The sequence below is a fragment of the Oncorhynchus nerka genome, linkage group LG20 (assembly GCF_034236695.1).
Source record: "Oncorhynchus nerka isolate Pitt River linkage group LG20, Oner_Uvic_2.0, whole genome shotgun sequence".
NCBI classification, from domain to species: domain Eukaryota; kingdom Metazoa; phylum Chordata; class Actinopteri; order Salmoniformes; family Salmonidae; genus Oncorhynchus; species Oncorhynchus nerka.
Window position 1 is genome coordinate 62,299,437 of NC_088415.1, and position 20,981 is coordinate 62,320,417.

A 20,981-nucleotide genomic window follows, 5' to 3' on the forward strand; every position below is an offset into this window, starting at 1 on the left:
AATAGGCATTTGAACTTTGTAGCTTTAGCCGGTGGTAAACTTGTGGAATAGACACCAGCTGGAATGCAGTTTTATCCAATCAGCATCCAGGATTAGACCCACCTGTTGTATAAATGAGTTAATAGACCAATAAGAAAGAGTTCCAAACCTCTCTACCAACAGCTTTTTTTTCTTCAGTTTTTTCCCTCCCCAATCAAACCAGTGGTGTAGTACTTAAGTAAAAATACTTCAAAGTACTACTTCAGTAATTTTGGGGGGTATCTGTACTTTACATGACTATTTATGTTTTTGACTACTTTTATTTCACTACATTCCTAAGGAACATAATATACTTTCTACTCCATACATTTTCACTGACACCCAAAAGTACTTGGCACATTTTGAATGCTTAGCAGGACAGGAAAATGATCCAATTCACACACTTATCAAGAGAACATCCCTGGTCCTCCATACTTCCTCTGATCTGGCAGACTCACTGAACACACATGCGTCATTTGTAAATTATGTCTGAGTGTTGGAGTGTTCCCCTGGTTATCCATACATTTTTTAAACAAGAAAATGGTGCCACCTGCTTTGCTTAATTGAAATAATTTTTACTTTTGATACTTAAGTATATTTGAGCAATTACATGTACTTTTGATACTTAAGTATATTTAAAACCAAATAATTTTAGACTTTTCCTCAAGTATTATTTTACTAGTTCACTTTAACTTGAGTAACTTTCTTATTAAGGTATCTATACTTTTACTCAAGTATGACAATTGGGGGTACTTTTTCCACCATTGGTCATAGCAAAAATGTAGCTTGAGAAATTGCTCTTTGCTAAGAAGCAATTTTTGTTTCTTTTTGACCATTTTAATTGAAAACAGTCACAGTTGGGTACTTAATTGTTACCCAGAAATAATTTCATATTGAGATAAAAATGACTGCATTGAACATTTCATTTAGGAATGGATATATCCTTTGAATTGAGTATTTGTTATGTTAAAGATCTATCATATAAGCTTTAAATATGCAGTGGTGGAAAAAGTACCCAATTGTCATACTTGAGTAAAAGTATAGATACCTTAATAGAAAAGTTACTCAAGTAAAAGTGAAAGTCACCTAGTAAAATAATACTTGAGGAAAAGTCTAAAGGTATTTGGTTTGAAATATTCTTAAGTATCAAAATTACATTTAGTTGCTAAAATATACTTAAGTATCAAAAGTAAAAGTAAAAATCATTTAAAATTTCTTATATGAAGTAAAGCAGATGGCACCATGTTCTTGTTTTTAAAATGTATGGATAGCCAGGGGCACACACCAACACTCAGAAAGTATTTACAAAAGATGCATTTGTGTTTAGTGAAGTAGGGATGACCACTTGTTCTCTTGATAAGTGTGTGAATTTCACAGTTTTACTGGTCTAACAAGCATTTAAATTGTAAGGAGGACCTTGGGTTGTCAGAGAAAATGTATGGAGTAAAAGTACAATCTTTTCTTTACGAATGTAGTGAAGTAAAAGTTGTCACAAATATAAATAGTAAAATAAAGTACAGATACCCAAAACAACTACTATAGTAGTTCATTAAAGTATTTTTACTTAAGTACTTTACACCACTGTAAATATGGTATAAACGGGAGTGATAAAGTGACATCAACCTCAGTCATTCACACCAAAAACTGAACTAGCTTAGAGTGGAGCGCCCTTAAAAAGTATCTAGTTGAGCGCCGTGCACATTTCTTGCAAATACTGTACACTGCTCCAACAGTGAGAGAATTGGGCTCGTGTCCAAATAGGAGGAGTTACGCTCAATTTCTACAGAATAACCAGGTCTGTAGTCTCCACCCAATAGGTTAGAGCGCGCCGCCGGGTGTGTGTTGACCATCGAAAGAGAAGGAGTTGCACGGAAAGGGTGAAAGTTTGAAGCTGCCCCAGATCTCCTCGCATAGGCGTGTCGCTTGTGTCTGTCGATTCGGAAACTGGAGATCTTATCCTGACGGACAATTTATCGGTGCGTAATGGGGAAATGAGGGGATGGAGGTAGAATAAAACTCACATGGGGGAGTAATGTTACAATATATGTACTGTGCAGAAGACATACATTTCAGGTTGAAAATAGTGCCCCAGTCTGTGAATAACAGGGTTGTGGAAATTGTAAGGTACAAAGGTCTGTCCGGCTTTAAAAAAATATTTAAAAGTTTGCCAGTTGGACAACACACTGTCTGTCTGTGTGCATTCATTGAGCGTGGGGTTGGTCGCAGCGCTTCACAACTAACGTAACGAGATATAATATTGTGACATGTCTGCTTCGCGCATAGGGCAAATGTTGTCATCCAAAAGTTTGCGCGTTATAACCAGAGAAAATTACCGTTTTTTCGGCAATGGGGCACAATACCCCGCGGGACACCTCACCTCTGGTGTCCGCTCAGTGATGATCCCCTCTCCGCTGTCACCTTTCTCTTCCCAGAGTAGAGCACTTTCAGGAGTCAGTGAACCGCCGCGTGGACTTGTCCAAGAGAAAATGACCGAGAATGCAGTGTTCTCCCAGAACAAGGTTTTGACCATCGACACCATGAACCCCAATGTGAAGAATGTGGAGTATGCCGTGCGCGGACCCATTGTGCAGCGCGCGGTGCAGATCGAGAAGGAGCTGAGAGAGGTATGCTTAACAATAAAATGTAACTTTCTTAAATCATTATTTTCTCTTTTTTCCCCATTTGTTTTTAAATTGTGCAAATCATTTGTTTCTCTCAATCTGAAATATACAGCAGTTTGCAATCTCTCACTGACATGGGCTGTCTGTCTCACCTAGACTAATTGCAACAGTCTGACTTTTAAACAAGTTTCAGGTGGCCTCAATGGCTCCGTTTTTCTGGATCTGTAACTACAGCAGTGACATGCAGCCTAGGCCCATAGGCTTGTGTGATATAGGGTGACCAGACGATTTTGGTGACATGTCCCCAGCTAAAGATTTCCCAGAAATGTTCCTGATTAGCTCCCAGAAAGAATAAAGCAACTCTGAAGTAAATTGAGGCTGACAATTCAGTAATCAAATGCTATATCCAATCAGATATGCATGTTAAAACAGTCTATCCCTGTATCAAACATGTTTGCTGTCTGCTACCAAACTTGGGTGATTTTAAAATAAATAGATAGGCTAAGATTAAGAACTGTGGCGGGTTAGGCTAATCCATTTCTGTGTTAAAATTGCTAGAAGTATTTGACCCCCCCCCCCCCCCCCCCTAAAATGTCAGAAATAACTGGTTTCCAATGGCTTGAGAAGCATTTGTCATGCCCTTTGCTTGCTCTGCCTTTTGCCCTCTAGCCTAAATGCTCACCAAAATATATGCTTTTTGAGTGCATTTGCTCACACACCCAGTGTGTCACCCACAAGCAGATTGACCCCTCGTCGGAAATCAAATTACTGTTAAAACACCACAGCGCTGATTTCTTATGACACCTGTGTAGTTATTTGTTCAACAATGATGACCCAAGACCTTATTTGTTATGTTGTAGAAGATTACGCTCTCCCCAATCTCTCTTTCTTTCGCTCCCTCTGACTCGCTCTCCCTTGTCACTGTTTGTTCTCGGTTATACAGTATCCGTTTTCATTGGAGCTGAGGAAGATCATAGTCAAAGTCAAAGAGATTTACTTCAGTTTCAGTCTATTTAAACCTCTGAGCTCACAATGGCGTACAGTATAAAATCTATCAGGGGTCAAATCCTCACTTTCCCCTCAGACCATTGCCACTGTCTCCTTTAACTCTCTTAAAAGCAATAACTCATCACTCCTAGAGTCGCCAGCCCCCCTCCAGTCGTACGACATTTGTCATGTGAAATTGTTGGTACTCGCTGGTCATCATGTTACAGCTGCTAGTTAGTGGAGTGGTGTTTCTAGATTTAACAGCCCACTCAAGAGTAAAGAGGTAGGTTGTTGACATTTTGATGTAGCCTACTGACATGTATTTTTACAATCATACCGTACATTTTTCAACAATGTACACATGCACACAATGTAATATTTGTGTTTTTGTCAAGATCAATCTACATCTATTGATATTGTCCACATTGTCAAACACTTTGGTCAGACTTAGTCCTCTTAGGTCAATGTTATTTTCCAGTTGGTTTTTATGTACTTGCCCTCAGTGTAACCCTTACCTGCACCATCCCCGTCCCCTCTCACTTCATTTCAAGAGTTGTCATGGAAACCCAGAGAGCATAGTTTACTGAGTTCAGTCAGGTGTGTAAAGCAGACCCTCCGAGTGGCTCTTTCCAGGAAGACGAGCAATGTGTATCTGTGTGTGTGTGAGAAAGAGGTGAAAGGGTTGCTTTTTGGCTGCGGCAGGGTATGGAGGGACTATCATAGTAATGACTATGGTGACCTTTACCAGATGGTCCTGGGGCTTTACCCAAATACAATTTGGATTCATGGATTTTCTCTCTACTATTTGTTCCGAGTCATCCTCAAACATCCCAGCCAACCAAGAGCCAACCTGGGTTAGGGGATGTTGGTTATTACCGGTCATGGCGCCGGAGATGATGGCTGCCGTTTTACGGGCTTCTAACTAACTGTGCTATTTTGTTCGTTTTTTCGCATTGTTTAACTTATTTTGTACATAATGTTGCTGCTACTGTCTCTTATGACCCAAAAGAGCTTCTGGACATCAGAACAGCGGCTTCTCACCTCGAACTGGATGAAGAAGTTTTTTTTAATGAGTCCGACACAAAAGATATACTACTTTCCCGAGACCAGAACCAAATCCCTGTCATTCGGATGAAGAAAAGACGAAAATACAGGGGGCAGAGTTAAGGGTGCCTTATGAGAATTTGTCGGCAAGTAGATAAACCGCCTCTACCATCCGTTCTATTGGCCAACGTGCAATCACTGGAAAATAAACTGGATGATCGGCGATCGAGACTATCCTACCAAAGGGATATTAAAAACTGTAATATCTTATGTTTCACTGAGTCAATGCTGAACGACGACACGGATAATATAGAGCTAGATGGGTTTTCCGTGCATCAGAAGGACAGAGCAGCTACGTCTGGTAAGATGAGGGGTGGGGGAGTCTATTTTTCAATAACAGCTGGTGCGCAATGTCTAATATTAAAGAAGTCTCAAGGTATTGCTCGCCTGAGGTAGAGTTCCCCATGATAAGCTGTAGACCACACTATTTACCAAGAGAGTTTTCATCTATATTATTCGTAGCTGTCTACTCACCACCACAAACCGATGCTGGTACTAAGACCGCACTCAACGAGCTGTATAAAACCATAAGCAAACAAGAAAATGCTCATCTAGAAGCGGCACTCCTAGTGGCCGGGAACTTTAATGCAGGCAAACTTAAATCCGTTTTACCTCATTTCGACCAGCCTGTTACATGTGCAACCAGAGGAAAAAAACTATAGACCATCTTTACTCCACACACAGAAACGCATACAAAGCTCTCCCTCACCCTCCATTTGGCAAATCTGACCATAATTCTATCCTCCTGATTCCTGCTAACAAGCAAAAACTACAGCAGGAAGTACCAGTGACTCGCTCAATACGGAAGTGGTCAGATGACGCGGCTGCTATGCTACAGGACTGTTTCACTAGCACAGACTGGAATATGTTCCGTGATTCATCCAATGTCATTGAGGAGTATACCACCTCAGTCACCGGCTTCATCAATAAGTGCATCGATGACGTCGTCCCCACAGTGACCATACATACATATCCCAACCAGAAGCCATGGATTACAGGCAACATCTGCACCGAGCTAAAGGCTAGAGCTGCCACTTTCAAGGAGCGGGACACTAATCTGGACACTTATAAGAAATCCTGCTATGCCCTCAGACAAACCATCAAACAGGCAAAGCGTTGTCGTATGTGGCAGGGCTTGCAAACTAATATGGACTACAAAGGGAAACCAGCCGTGAGCTACCCAGTGACGCAAGTCTACCAGACGAGCTAAATGTCTTTTATGCTCGCTTCAAGGCAAGCAACAATGAAGCATGCATGAGAGCACCAGCTGTTCCGGATGACTGTGTGATCGCACTCTCCGTAGCCGATGTGAGAAAGACCTTAACAGGCCAACATTCACAAGGCCACAGGGCCCAGACGGATTACTAAGACATGTACTCGGAGCATGCGCGGACCAACTGGCAAGTGTCTTCACTGACATTTTCAACCTCTCCCTGACTGAGTCTGTAATACCTACATGCTTTAAGCAGACCACAATGGTCCCTGTGCCCAAGAAAGTGATGGTAACCACCCTAAATGACTATCGCCCCATAGCACTCACGTTGTTAGCCATGAAGTGCTTTGAAAGGCTGGTCCTTGCTCACATCAACACAATTATCCCGGAAACCCTAGACCCACTCTAATTTGAATACCGCCCCAACAGATCCACAGATGACACAGTCTCAATTGCACTCCATAATCCCACCTGGACAAAAGGAACACCTATGTGAGAATGCTGTTCATCGACTACAGCTCAATGTTCAACACCATAGTGCCCACAAAGCTCAACACTAAGCTAATGAACCTGGGACTAAACACCTCCCTCTGCAACTGGATCCTAGACTTCCTGAAGAGCCGGCCCCGGGTGGTAAGGGTAGGCAACAACACATCTGCCATGCTGATCCTCAACACTGGGGCCCCTCAGGGGTGCGTGCTTAGTCCCCTCCTGTACTCCCTGTTCACCCACGACTGTGTGGCCAAGCATGACTCCAACTGCATCATTAAGTTTGCTGATGACTCAACAGTGAACGATCACCGACAACGATGATATAGGGAGGAGGTCAGAGAACTGGCAGTGTGGTGCCAGGATAACAACCTCTCCCACAATGTGAGCAAGACAAAGGATGAAGATTTGGCATGGGACCCCAGATCCTCAGTTCTACAGCTGCACCATCGAGATCATCCTGATCGGTTGCATCACCGCATGGTATGGCAACTGCTCGGCATCCGACCGTAAGGCACAGAGGGTAGTGTGTAAGGCCCAGTACATCACTGGGGCTAAGCTTCCTGCCATCCAGGACCTATATACCTGGCAGGGTGTCAGAGGAAGGCCCACATTTTCTTTATTATCTATGGATAGTCACTTTACCCCTACCTTTATATACAGGATTTCCTTGACTAACCTGTACCCCCGAACATTGACTCGGTCCCGGTGCCCCCTGTATATAGCCTCGTTATTGTCATTTTATTGTGTTACTTTTTATTACATTTTTTACTGCATTTTATTTAGTCAATATTTTTTTTTAATTAACTCAATTTCTTGAACTGCATTGTTGGTTAGGGCTTGTAAGTAAGCATTTCATGGTAAGGTCTACAACACCTGTTGTATTCGGCGAATGTGACAAATAAAATTGGATATGGTTGATTTTTGTCTTTCAGTAGTCTACATCAGGGGTTTAATAAGAAGTTATTACGTCCTTATATCATATTGAGCACCTGTAAATCCATGCTGTATCACATCCGGACGTGATTGACGAGTCCAATAGGGCGGCACACAATTGTCCCAACTTCATCCGTGTTTGGCCAGGGTAGGCCGTCATTGTTAATAAGAATTTGTTCTCTAACTGACTTGCCTCGTTAAATAAAGGTATAAAAAAAAATACACAAAAAAAATCTGAAAACAAGTCTGTTATGTTATTTAGGGGAACCTCCAAAAAGGTTGAAAACATGAAACTTGTTAATCTGTGCTGTATCAGGTGAACTAGCTGTAGGCTATTCCAAGTCTAACCTGATTTTCATACTGAGCTCTGATGGGTGTTAGATTTCTTTGTGAAAACAGGGCACAAAGCCTACATTCACTTGCTTGCTTTAAAAAAAGGTAAGGAAGGAACACCCACTTTCACACAAAATACATTCTCTTTTTCTCCACTCCCTCTCTATCCCCGTTTCACCCCCTCTCTATTTTCTCCTACTAACACACATGCCTATTTTGAGGGCTCAGATGAACTGTAATGTTTCAGGTGCAGATAAAGTTCATTTCCTGAAATCTGATACGACTTAAATTGTCGTCATTAGTTAATTCCCCTCTTAGCCTAGCAGGAAGAGAAAAAACACTAAGTAGAATGTGAGCAAAACAACTTCAACCCAATAACAGCTCTAGGACCAGGCTATAGAGGCCCATGGAGATACATTCTACCGCCTCAGTGGTCTCCATGGAGACTGCAGGAGGATTGCTGAGTAGCACGGCACACTGTGACTTTCTTTTAATGAATGAAACACATTACATTTCATCTCCTGCCTCTGCTACTTCGCTAATTTTGAAGAGTAAACTAGTAGCCATGAGGATGTAACTTTATTTTGCCAGACTTTGAATTTGTTTTGCCGGAACAATTAGAATGCTACATACCAGAGACAGAAAAAGAGGCAAATAAACTTACACACGCAGAAAGAGCAAAATAAAGAAAAAATAACTAGAGAACTGGGTAAGGAGGTAGAGAGAGAGTGGGCAAAATCAACTGTAGGCTAGTCTCAATCATCTTATGAAGAACATGCAACAGGCAGTACTCTGACAAGAGCCACATGGCCTAATCAGTGAAGGTTTTTCAACAAGGGGCCTGCTATGTGGTCTTTATGTGACAATGTAAAAAGACTCCCTGAGATAAAATACCTGATTAGTAGCACTTAGAACACTTACAAATACTTTTAAAGTTCCCAGAAAAAGAGGGGGACTGATTTTTGTAGTTATTTTTGTGCACTTTTATTTTAATAAAACGTACTCTCGTCACTTGATTTTTTTGGTTGTTGCAACATCATATCTCGTTGCAGTAAAATGTAAACTGCTCTCTACTCTCCGTATGAATGGAATGTGAGGAGGTCCTTTGTAATTCAGTGGGTGTCACTCCCCTGCTGTTTGTGATTGGTCTGAACTGAGAGACACCTCTGTCTTGTGACCAATGGGAGTGTAGGAGGTTTATTTTCTGTTGTGAACTTTGGTGGTCATTGCTGGTCCAGCTGGCCCAATTAGATTGGATAAAGTCTCTGGTGGGTAGAACAACAGCAGGGCTGCTTTGCTTCCCACTGGGTTTGAACGAGTTCCACTTGTGGCCACTGATCCACTGTCCATGTTGTCAAATACCAAGCATCTGGACACTCACTGAGGAGCCTAAGGACAGAGAAAAGGGAACAGACAGCTAGTGTTACCATTGGCCTATAAGAAAATAATTTAATCACCATTCCTTGACAACCTCTCCAAATGAATATTTTTTTTCCTATTCTCCATGACCAGTTCTGTTTTGCAGTCTGTTTTTTTACACCGCATTTGACACCTACTTTACACTTGTCGTCTGTTTCTACAGCTGGAAACTAGCTGATATAACACTTGACAAGCCTTCCAGGCAGCAGCCAGCATGGGACTGTGTGTTTCTTTTTGCTTTCCAGACAGCATTTTCTCTCCTTTAATATGTTAAAATATACAGTAGTTGGGCTGAACAACTTCTTGTTTTGACTTCCTCCACTCTTGCTCCCAAACACAGACGCATATGATGTGTTTGTAGGTAAGTGTGTACAGTTGGAAACCCTAACATTGGAAAAGCTCAAATTGGATTCTGTCACGCGTGTGTTTTATCTTTTTCTTGTGGTATTATTTAATTTGGTATTTATTTAACCAGGCAAGTCAATTAAGGACAACGACGGCCTGGCAAAAGGTCTCCTGTGATGTCCTACATTTTAGGACCTAAAAGCAAGGGATGAGGAAAGCACATATTAAACCAATGCAGGCTGCCAAGTCATTTCTCCTGGCAAAGACTATACCTGATTTTGTATCTGTGCTTGAGAGTTTAAGTAAAAACACATGGCAAAGGAAATTATGAAGAGCTGTTTGGCTTTAAGGGTTGTCTATTTTAAGGTCTCAGGGCTGGGTTTCTACTAAACTAACATCTGGAATTGTTTTACGATTGTCATACCAAGGATCGTTTAGCTATTTTATTTTGAATTTTAGGACCCATGTAGGTATAACAAAAAAATAAATCTATATAAAAATGATTTGATGAAATATTGAATTTGGCCTATAAACTTATAGAAACGCATTGAATAACAGATTCATACATGGAAAAACAGTGTAAAAATAAAGGAAGTATGTTTTGAAGTGTCTGTCCAATATCTGAGAGATATAAGAAAGCCCAGAAAATAAAATAAAAGTTACATGTGGAATTATCTGTAAACCTTTAATGTGGAACTGCCCCATTCACTTCCATTCATTTTTCGGCCCGGTACCGGGTTAACTTTAGACGTGACCTCATATTCCAGCAGCAAGTGACCTCATACCTCATAGAGGGACACGCTCAGATAAGTTATACATGGTTAATTATGAGTTTATAAAGAATAAAGTAAAGTATTGGACTCCCTTTATCCCCTGCACACCCCTGTGACCCAAGAACGCATGGGACACACTCTTTTCACACCACTTCGATACAAAGAGCACTTTTGATATCCCTAACCATTTTCCTAACCTCAACCTCAGTCTCCTAACCTGCTGCTCAAGTTCCCCTAACCTTCAATGAAAAAGTCACTTCGGTATCGAAATGGCGTGAAGAGTGTTTCCCAAGAACAGTGAATCGAAGTGGCGTGAAAAGAGTGTTTCCCAAGAACACATTGTATTCATCCCTCTCTTTCTTCCTTGGCCTAATTGTTTCATCCTCTCTCTGCCTCTCTCATTGTTTTGTGTCTTGTTTCTCTGTCCTGCAGGGAGTGAAGAAGCCCTTCACTGAGGTCATCAAGGCCAATATCGGTGACGCCCATGCCATGGGCCAGCAGCCAATCACCTTCTTCCGCCAGGTCTGCTTTTATCCACTATGTTCCAAACCATTTATCTAAAACAACTCTCTTTTTGATTACAGGGTGTCTTTCATTCTCCTTTGTCATTTGAAACCGTTCTGTCTATGGCAAAATCACGTTGTGACATTTTCATGCAGATTCATGCAGCGTTTCATGCTGATTTGTGTACATTATCCTGCATCAATTCCTGTCTGTTCCTCACCTAGCTCTCGCTGTCCTCTCTTCCTCCTCAAGGTCTTGGCACTCTGCTCCTACCCGGAACTCTTGAAGGACAATATGTTTCCAGAGGATGCCAAAAGCAGAGCGCGCCGCATTCTGCAGGCTTGTGGAGGGAGTAGTTTGGGTATGTTGTTCAAATACTTGATTGATTGTGTATTGGAAGGATGTAAGTTAAGATAAAATACACAAAGGGGATATTTTAGCCAATAAGCCTGTGTCAGCCTGTTAGTGTCTGCATAAGCAATGAATGACCTTTCGCAGTCTAGGGTGGCCAACCCCGATCCTGGAGAGTTGCAGTGTATTGAGTCTCTCTCTCTCTCCCTCTCTCTCAGGTGCGTACAGTGCCAGTCAGGGTATAGACTGTGTGCGGCAGGACGTAGCTCGCTACATCGAGCGTCGGGACGGGGGTGTGCCCTGTGACCCAGACAACGTCTACCTCACCAGCGGCGCCAGCGACGGCATCGTGGTAAAAAATCCAAAATCAAACAATTCGATTTTTCAAGTAAACTTCTCACTGCAGATAAAGGGGAGGGCAGGAGGAGAGTGTTGAGGACTCTAAGACTTGAGATGCACCCATCGGTCCTCCTTTGCTCCCCTCTCTCTCCCAGACTATGCTGAAGCTGTTGGTGTGTGGTGAGGGTGCGTCGAAGACAGGGGTGATGATCTCCATCCCTCAGTACCCTCTGTACTCGGCTGCTCTGGCTGAGCTGGGTGCTGTGCAGGTCAACTATTACCTGAACGAGGAGAAGTGCTGGAGCATGGACCTCAGTGAGCTGGAGCGCTCCCTAGCGGAGGCCAGGAAGCACTGCAACCCCAAAGTCCTCTGCATCATCAACCCTGGAAACCCCACTGGTAAGTAGCCGAAGCTTAACACATACGGAATTCATGATGCGTCATGTACAGGTTGACATAGGGATTTCACAGCCCTCCCAGTCATGTCACTAGACGGCGCCAGAGGACAGAGATCCCACTTAGACATAAACCAAAATGTCCAGTTCTGCCAATATGAATCTGAACCTTTCCCTCTCCTCCTCTGTAATAGGTCAGGTCCAGAGTAGACAGTGCATTGAGGATGTGATCCGATTCGCTGCTAAGGAGCATCTCTTCCTGATGGCTGATGAGGTAAACTAATCAGGCAAGGTCAAGAACTGGGCCCTCGTTTATAAAGGTTGAGTACCCATAAAATATGCCCCGAAACATGCGTGTGCCAGTTGTCACGTAAAAGTTGGCATTTCTAAAAACTGAACTTGATGTAAGAATGTGCTTATCGTCCCGCCAACTTTAGACCACGCATACGCACAGTTTCTAATGGTTAAAGTATTGCTTTGCAAGAAGTCAAAAAGTTGCCTAGTAGCTTTCTGCAAATAGGGAATATATGGTGACTTATAACAAACAAAAAATCTGTTGCTAAATATAATAACGAGATGCAATCATATGCTGTTAGTGAGAAGTGCGAAAATGAATACATTTTATCGTTGCGTTCGAAAAAATAATTAGAAATCTATTCCCAATGATTTATTACATGTCCTTGATCATTGCAGAATACATTCTTCACCTTTTCTGACTGTGGCGGTTTAATACCAACAAAATAGCCTGTAGGCCGACAAAAAGTCAGGATAGGCCACCATTCATCCCATTTGATTGTACCCACTTTACTATTAAATAGATAAATAGAGTCTATTTGCCTTATGCGATCCGAGGCGAAGTTTAATGGTAGAACAGACTGTTCACATTTGTAGGCTATGTCTGTATACCGTAATGTCACATTTTTCCGAAAAGCCTAGACATTATTTAATTTATTAACATAATACATACAGTACCAGTCAAAATGTTTGGACACACCGACTCATTCAAGGGTTTTACTTTATTTTTACAATATTCTACATTGTAGAATAATAGTGAAGACATCATAACTATGAAATAACACATGTGTAATTCATGTGGTATTGCTGCAGAATGCTGTGGTAGCCATGCTGGTTAAGTGTGCCTTGAATTCTAAATAAATCACTGACAGTGTCACCAGCAAAGCACACCCACACCACCACACCAACTCCTCCATAATTCACGGTGGGAACCACACATGCGGAGATCATCCGTTCACCTACTCAGCATTTCACAAAGACACCAAAATTCTCGAATTTGGACTCATCGGACGAAGGATAGATTTCCACCGGTCTAATGTCCATTGCTTGTGTTTCTTGGTCCAAGCAAGTCTCTTCTTATTATTGGTGTTTTTTAGCAGTGGTTTCCTTGCAGCAATAAGACCACGAAAGCCTGATTCACACGGTCTCCTCTGAACAGTTGATGTTGAGATGAGTCTGTTACTTGAACTCTGTGAAGCATTTATTTGGTCTGCAATTTCTGAGGCTGGTAACTCTAATGAACCAATCCTCTGCAGCAGAGGTAACTCTGGGTCTTCCTTTCCTGTGGCGGTCCTCATGAGAGCCAGTTTCATCATAGCGCTTGATGGTTTTGCGCTGTTGGCTGGGCTCCTGCCTGTGCCATTAAAACTCCTACAACTCATCCAGAACCGCACTTAAATAAATGTTCCAGATTGACTGACCGTCATGTCTTAAAGTAATGATGGACTGTCGTTTCTCTTTGCTTATTTGAGCTGTTCTTGCCATAATATATACTTGGTCTTTTACCAAATAGGGCTATCTTCTGTATACCACCTCTACCTTGTCAAAACACAACTGATTGGCTCAAATGCATTAAGGAGGAAAGAAATTCCACAAATTAACTTTTAACAAGGCACCCTTGTAAACAAGGCACCCTTGAAATGCATTCCAGGTGAAGCTGGTTGAGATAATTCCAAGATTGTTCAAAGGGTGGCTACTTTGAAGAATGTAAAATATAAAATATATTTGGATTTGTTTAACACTTTTTTTGGTTACTACATGATTCCATATGTGTTATTTCATAGTGTGGCATTGACTGTGGCAAAAAAGCAAAGTAGATATCCACGTTTATAAACACAGGGTCGCTACAGTTAGTTATTTGTGATCATAAACATTATTTTGAGTTAATCCTATGAGGGGGGAGGTTGTTAAATAGATTTGACAGTACAAGGGGAGGGTCATGTGAAAAAAAATTGACTTTGAGGAAGGGGGCGCATTTTTTAAGGACAGCTTGAGTTGGACCAGCCTCTGCCTTCCCCCTGGTAAATTTAGATCTGTCCCTTACCAATACCATCCTGATCCTCCTTACAAACACAATTTCAACTGTGCTTACCTTTACGTATACCACTAACATCCCCTTCTCTCCTCTCCTGTCCCTCAGGTGTACCAGGATAATGTGTATGCGGAGGGTTGTCAGTTCCATTCCTTTAAGAAGGTGCTGTTTGAGTTGGGACCACAGTACTCAAACACTGTAGAGCTGGTGTCTTTCCACTCCACCTCCAAGTGCTACATGGGAGAGTAAGACATTTTCTCCCTCTCTCGCTCTTTCATGCTCATACCCTGAACCGTTCACAAACGATACACAAGCACGCCAAGAGGACTGGGTATGAATCTGCATTATTTTCTGTAGAAACCTCAAGAGCAATACTCAGTAACCTGACTTGACATATCAACCATCATATGGCTTCATTTAAACCAGTATATGCTGTATCGCCGATAGATATGGTACGGTGATGTGTTGCTTTAAGAACCACTGTGCTCTAACTGGTCTCCCCCTTTTGCTCCCCAGGTGTGGTTTCCGTGGGGGTTACATGGAGGTGATCAACATGGACCCAGAGGTGAAAGCCCAGCTCATTAAGCTGGTGTCGGTCAGACTGTGTCCCGCCGTCCCTGGTCAGGCTCTAATGGACCTGGTGGTCAACTCCCCACAGCCAGGAGAACCTTCGTACACCACCTTCATGAAGGTAATCATTTGGTTATATGGTTATTTAACAGACATTTTTTTTGATAGAAAATGACTTACCCGGCTGTTAACATTGACAGGGACACATATTTAACATACAGTACATTGGGGTTCCGAAATGATTGACATCCTTGATAAAGATGAGCAAAAATGTCTATGAATAAATAAAACAAATTCTGAGGAATATTGTGTGCTCCCCAAAAAAAATTGGGGAAATTATATTATTTTATACTAATACAATTGCTCAGAGACATAGATTTTGTTTAACAAGTTAAACTTTTTTTTCTCAAAAAAGGTAGGGGTAAAAATGATTGACACCCCTGTTTTCAAAATGGTTGCCTCCGCCTTGATACCCTTCGTCTACGCTTCTGGACTGCCCTCTTCAATTCAAACCACATAGCATCAAAGATGGACCGCCATAGTTTACAGTAGGTGTGGGGTTCTTTTCTGCTTGTGCATTCTCATTTAGATGCCAAACCCACTACTGCTGTGCGTGGCCTAAGAGCTCTATTTTCACGTCATCTAACAAATGTTAACGGCTGGAGTTTGCTAAATGGCATTGGCACTTGGATTGGAACGGGTGCTTTGGGCAAATAACATAAAAATAGAGCTCTTTGGCCACACACACCAGTGGTGGGTTTGGTGTCGAAATGAGAATGCATAAGAGCAAAATATCCCCATACCTACTGTAAAATATGGTGGTCGATCTGGAATATTTTGGGGCTATTTTGCTTCCACTGGTACTGTGGCCCTTGTTATGGTCAACGGCATCATGAACTTTACCCAGAACCAGGACATGTTATCCTAAAACCTGTTCGCCTCTGCCAGGAGGCTGAAACTTGGCCACAAGTGTATCTTACAGCAAAACAATATCCCCAAGCACACATTAAAATCCACAAATACATCGTTAATTGGCCACAAAGTTTACATTTTGCAATAGCCGTCTCAGTCTCCAGACTTGAAACCCATTGAAAACCTGTGGTTTGAATTGAAGAGGGCAGTCCTTAAGCACAGACGAAGGACATCAAGGATCTGGAAGGATTCTGTATGGAGGAATGAGCTAAGAACATTTTAGAAAAAGGCTCAGTGCCGTTTTCCTCGCAAGCTAATGCATTGGTAATGTATGAGAGTTCATTTTTGAGGGGGACAAAACATTACTTTATGCTTTCTCTAGGCAATTGTATAAATTTTTTTGCATACAATATACAATACCCGTCAAAAGTTTGGACACTCCTAGTCATTCAAGTATTTTTCATTATTTTTACAGTTTTCTACATTGTAGAATAATAGACATCAATACTATGAAATAAAACATATCGAATCATGTAGTAACCCAAAAAGTGTTAAACAAAGATAAAATATATTTTATATTTGAGGTTAAAGGTTAAATAAATAAAACATATATAATTCAATTCTTCAAAGATGCCACCATTTCCCTTGATGATAGCTTTGCACACTCTTGGCATTCTCACAACCAGCTTCACCTGGAATGCTTTTCCAACAGTCTTGAAGGAGTTCCAACATATGCTGAGCACTTGTTGGCTGCTTTTCCTTCACTCTGCATTCCAACTTATACCAAACCATCTCAATTGGGTTGAGGTAGGGTGATTGAGGAGGCCAGGTCATCTGATGCAGCATTCCATCACTCTCCTTCTTGGTCAAATAGCCCGTACACAGCCTGGAGGTGTGTTGGGTCATTGTTCTGTTGAAAAACAAATGATAGTCCCACTTAGCTCAAACCAGATGGGATGGCGTATCGCTGCAGAATGTTGTGGTAGCCATGCTGGCTAAGTGTGCCTTGAATTGGAAATAAATCACAGACAGTGTCACCAGCAAAGCATCCCCACACCCTCACACCTCCTCCATGCTTCATGGTGGGTACCACATTTGCAGAGATCATCCATTCACCTACTCAGCGTCTCACAAAGACACGACAGTTGGAACCAAAAATCTCATTTGTACTTATCTGACCTTATCTTATGTTTCCCAAGGAAGTCTCTTCTTATTATTTGTGTCCTTTAGTAGTGTTTTCTTTGCAGCAATTCGACCATGAAGGCCTGATTCACGTCGTCTCCTCTGAACAGTTGATGTTGAGATGTGTCTATTACTTGAACTCTGTGAAGCATTTATTTGGTCTGCAATTACTGAGGCTGGTAACTCTAATGAACTAATCCTCTGCAGCAGAGGTAACTCTGGGTCTTCCTTGCCTGTGGTGGTCCTCATGAGAGCCAGTTTCATCATAGCGCTTTTGCGACTGCATTTGAGGAAACTTTCAAAGTTCTTGAAATGTTCCGGATTGACTGACCTTCATTGGGCTCCCGAGTGGCGCAGCGGTCTAAGGCACTGCGTCTCAGTGCAAGAGGCGTCACTACAGTACCTGGTTTGAATCCAGGCTGAATCACATCCGGCCATGATTGGGAGTCCCATAGGGCGGCGCACAATTGGCCCAGTGTCGTCCAGGTTTGAGTGGAGTAGGCTGTCATTGTAAATAAGAATGAACTTAACTGACTTGCCTAGTTAAATAAAGGTAAAGAAAGAAAAAAAGGTCCTAAAATAATGATGCTTTTGTTTCTCTGTGCTTATTTGAGCTGTTCTTGCAATAATATGGACTTGGTCTTTTACCAAATAGGGTTATCTTCTGTTTACCACCCTTACGTTGTCACAAGACAATTGATTGGCTCAAATGCGTTAAGGAGGAAAGGAATTCCACAAATCAACTTTTAACAAGGCACACCTGTTAATTGAAATGCATTCCAGGGTGGCTACCTCATGAAGCTGGTTAAGAGAACGTCAAGAGTGTGCAAAGCTGTCATCAAGGCGAAGGGTGGCTACTCAAATACCAATATATGCAAGAGGCGTGATTTGTTTAACACTTTTTTGGTTACTACATGATTCAATATGTGTTATTTCATAGTTTTGATTTCTTCACTATAATTCCACAATGTAGAAATAGTAAAAATAAAGAAAAATCCTTGAATGAGTAGGTGTGTTCAAACCTTTGACTAGTACTGTAGATCAGTATTTGACCGTATAAAATGAATAATTCATTTTTGTTCATCTTTGTGAAGGGTGTCAATAATTTCGGACCTCACTGTATGTGGCCCATTCGCAAAATCAAACACACACACACACACACTCACGCACACACCGTCTTCCCTGTGTTCAGGAGCGAACAGCAACCCTCAGTCTGCTGGCAGAGAAGGCCAAGTTGACAGAGGAAATTTTGAACACTGTACCTGGGATCACCTGTAACCCTGTCCAGGGAGCCATGTACTCGTTCCCCAACATCAGCCTGCCTCAGAAAGCCATCAAAGAGGCGAAGGTTAGTCAGCCCAAATTACTTCTGCTCTGCTGTTAGGAACTGAAACAAGTCAAATTCAGGAAATTAATTTCCATTTTATTTTAATAATAAATTGCATTTGAAGAGCGCTTGTTCTTTACAGATCAAAATCACAAGGCTCTTTTACAGTGAACAACCGTTCGAAGAAAAGGCTTTCATAAAAGAGGGCTAAAAACATCAAGCAAGACATTTGAAACAAAACCCTTTTGTAAAAATCTGGTTGTGAAATACTTACTCTATGGACGTGTGAACCTACTGCAATACCGTAATTCACTTATGCTTCTGAGCCTGCTTTAATACTGTCATTTCTGCTTCTCTCTCCAGGCTCTGGGCCAGGCACCGGACATGTTCTACTGTATGAAGATGTTGGAGGAGACTGGCATCTGTCTGGTGCCGGGAAGTGGCTTTGGACAGAAAGACGGGACCTACCACTTCAGGTATGGCCATCGCAGTTTACTCAAACATGTTATCACAACCTATCTCAGCATAAAATGGGCATACATCCCAAAGTAGGAATGTGTGCAACATAAGTAACGTCTGTCATCCATCAAGTCCAAGCTGTTGTAGATTACCACGGTGTGGAGTATACTATTTATTTTACAGCTCTTTAATGATGTTCTCTTTCATTTTCTCCCTCCTTGTTCCAGGATGACCATTCTGCCGCCCACAGACAAGCTGAAGCTCTTACTGGCTAAAGTGAAGGAGTTCCACCAGAAATTCACTCGGCAGTACTCTTAATCATCCTCCTTAACTTCCTAACTTTCACCAAATCAGAAGAGAATAGGACACAGACCAATATGTGCACAATCTACCAACCAACCTATCAGAAATCATCTGTCAATAAGTGCCTACATCTTCGGTCACCATGACAATGCACTTTAGCTCCTAGGCCTACAAGATTCCAAGGAATGGTAGAATCCCAGACTGTACATGTAAAAATGTAGTGGTTGTGAACACCAAGGAGACTTAGTTTGGAGTTGTGTTTTTTTTTTATGTTGGGACATATCAAATTTATCTGACACACATAACTTGATTGAATTGATGTTCATTGTCACCTCGGTTGTGTGTCTGTGCACACACTTGTGTGGCATGATCACACAAGTCAAGGCCAGTATGACAGTATAATACATTTTAGTCATTTAGCACACACTCTTAACCAGAGCAACTTACAGTAGTGAGAGCATACATTTTCATACTGGTCCCCCATGGGAATCAAACCCACAACCCTGGCGTCGCAAGCACCATGCTCTACCAACTGAGCCACGCTGGACTAGTAGTAGTGTATGAAATGGAAAGAGCTACTAGATTATTTCCAGACTCTGTAGAAATTGTTTTGTCAGTATTGGTAGTAAGGTACTGTATAAGATAGTATTATGTAAGAGAAGCTTTCACATAATGATTTTAATTGAAATATGATTTTATTATATTTGCTACATAAATACAACATTTTTGCCTCTTTTTTTTGTGTGGAACTTTCTGTCATAGTGCTAGACTTCCACAAGAGGGCACACTTGTCACAACCCATACATCTACTACAAAGAATGTCCTTGACTTTCAATTGAGTAGCGTACTTTCGACCAAATTCATGGGAAAAAAACGGGACAAAGAGGAGACCGCAGGGAGAAGAATCAGAGACCAGTTTTTGAACAGCAGGAGAATGAAAATGAAAAGAAATGTGGTTAAGGATTTGTAGAATTATGAAGAAGAACAACAGCTCATGGCAGTTATCATGGGGAGTGAGTCAGGAGCCTACTGCGCGCACACACACACACACACACACACACACACACACACACACACGCTGGGAGAGGTTGTCCCCTGAGGTTGAGCTCTCCTTGAGGGCTGGCCTGCTTTCACAGGCTTTATTGAGAGATCAGTTCCTGTTAATATTATCTCTAATGATGTCACTTGAATGTATTTATTGAACTTGTCTGTCGGCCCTGCATTAAAGACCACAACTGTCATAAATAGAAAAGTATACCAGTTTCATTTAAGGACCAAAAACATTGACAGCCGTGCTTTGTATAACCCCCACTTCCATTTTATAGCTATAATCTACAATGATCAAGATATTGTTGGACATATACTTTATTTCTTGAGGGAGGGGGATAGCTTTTAGTCTGTAAAGCGCTTTCTCTCTCCTGTCCTCTACAGTGGCTGCCAACATTCATTATCCCTGACAAAGCAGAGCCCCTTTCCTAATTAACCACCTCTTCGTCTTTCTGTAGCTCTTTACAATCCCCCCTCACGGCTAGATACGTCCAGTCAGCCACATGTCCCTGTCCTCACTAATTGCACTGGGTGAACATGTTTTACACAGTCACCATCAACTCGTTTGATCTGACCTTGGTCAGAGTAGGACGACAAAAGGCAACCTGTATATTTGCAATTTCCATTGAATCCACCAGAAAATACAGAAAAATATTACAACAAATATTGTGGTTAAACTCAAATATACTAATTGATAAAAAAAACATTATTTTTAAAAGAATGTTTTAAAAAGAATGTATAATCTTCGTAAATTATATCATAAATAGGACTCGTGGGGTAATGTGACATGCGGCTAACAGAAACACATGGAAATGTCTGCTCACCCAAAATTACAAACAACTACTTGCAAAATTACAGCAAAAAATGGAAGAGGAAAGTGGAAGGGGGAAAAAGTAAGGAACTTGTCCGTCGGCCCTGCATTAAAGACCATAACTGTCATAAATAAAAAAGTATACCAGTTTCATTTAAGGACCAAAACATTGACAGCTGTGCTATATAGATTGCAAAATAGTTGGGAAGAGATTTTT

At 41.6% G+C, this 20,981-nt stretch overlaps 1 protein-coding gene across 3 annotated transcripts; it reads left to right on the forward strand.

Moving 5' to 3' along the window:
* Positions 1-1,828: 1,828 nt before the first annotated feature.
* LOC115102925 (alanine aminotransferase 2-like) lies at positions 1,829-19,642 on the forward strand. Of its 3 annotated transcripts, none has more exons than XM_029623372.2 (12): positions 1,829-1,994; positions 2,451-2,642; positions 10,671-10,760; positions 10,995-11,103; positions 11,312-11,445; positions 11,588-11,831; positions 12,022-12,101; positions 14,262-14,398; positions 14,670-14,844; positions 18,010-18,165; positions 18,508-18,620; positions 18,831-19,642. In XM_029623372.2, exons 2-12 carry the CDS (start codon positions 2,505-2,507, stop codon positions 18,919-18,921), a joined length of 1,467 nt encoding a protein of 488 aa, XP_029479232.2. In that variant the 5' UTR covers positions 1,829-1,994; positions 2,451-2,504; the 3' UTR covers positions 18,922-19,642. The 3 variants fall into 3 exon arrangements, with proteins under 3 accessions (XP_029479232.2, XP_029479233.2, XP_029479231.2); XM_029623373.2 differs by having other exon boundaries at positions 2,456-2,642; XM_029623371.2 differs by lacking the exon at positions 1,829-1,994 and having other exon boundaries at positions 2,003-2,642.
* The last annotated feature ends 1,339 nt before the right edge of the window (positions 19,643-20,981 follow it).

Coding starts and splice junctions, on each gene's coding strand:
- LOC115102925 (XM_029623371.2), top strand. CDS start 2,283: ATGTCTGCTTCGCGCATAGGGCAAATGTTGTCATCCAAAAGTTTGCGC. Junction 11,104..11,311: donor TTGTGGAGGGAGTAGTTTGG/GTATGTTGTTCA, acceptor CCTCTCTCTCAG/GTGCGTACAGTGCCAGTCAG. Junction 11,832..12,021: donor CAACCCTGGAAACCCCACTG/GTAAGTAGCCGA, acceptor CCTCTGTAATAG/GTCAGGTCCAGAGTAGACAG.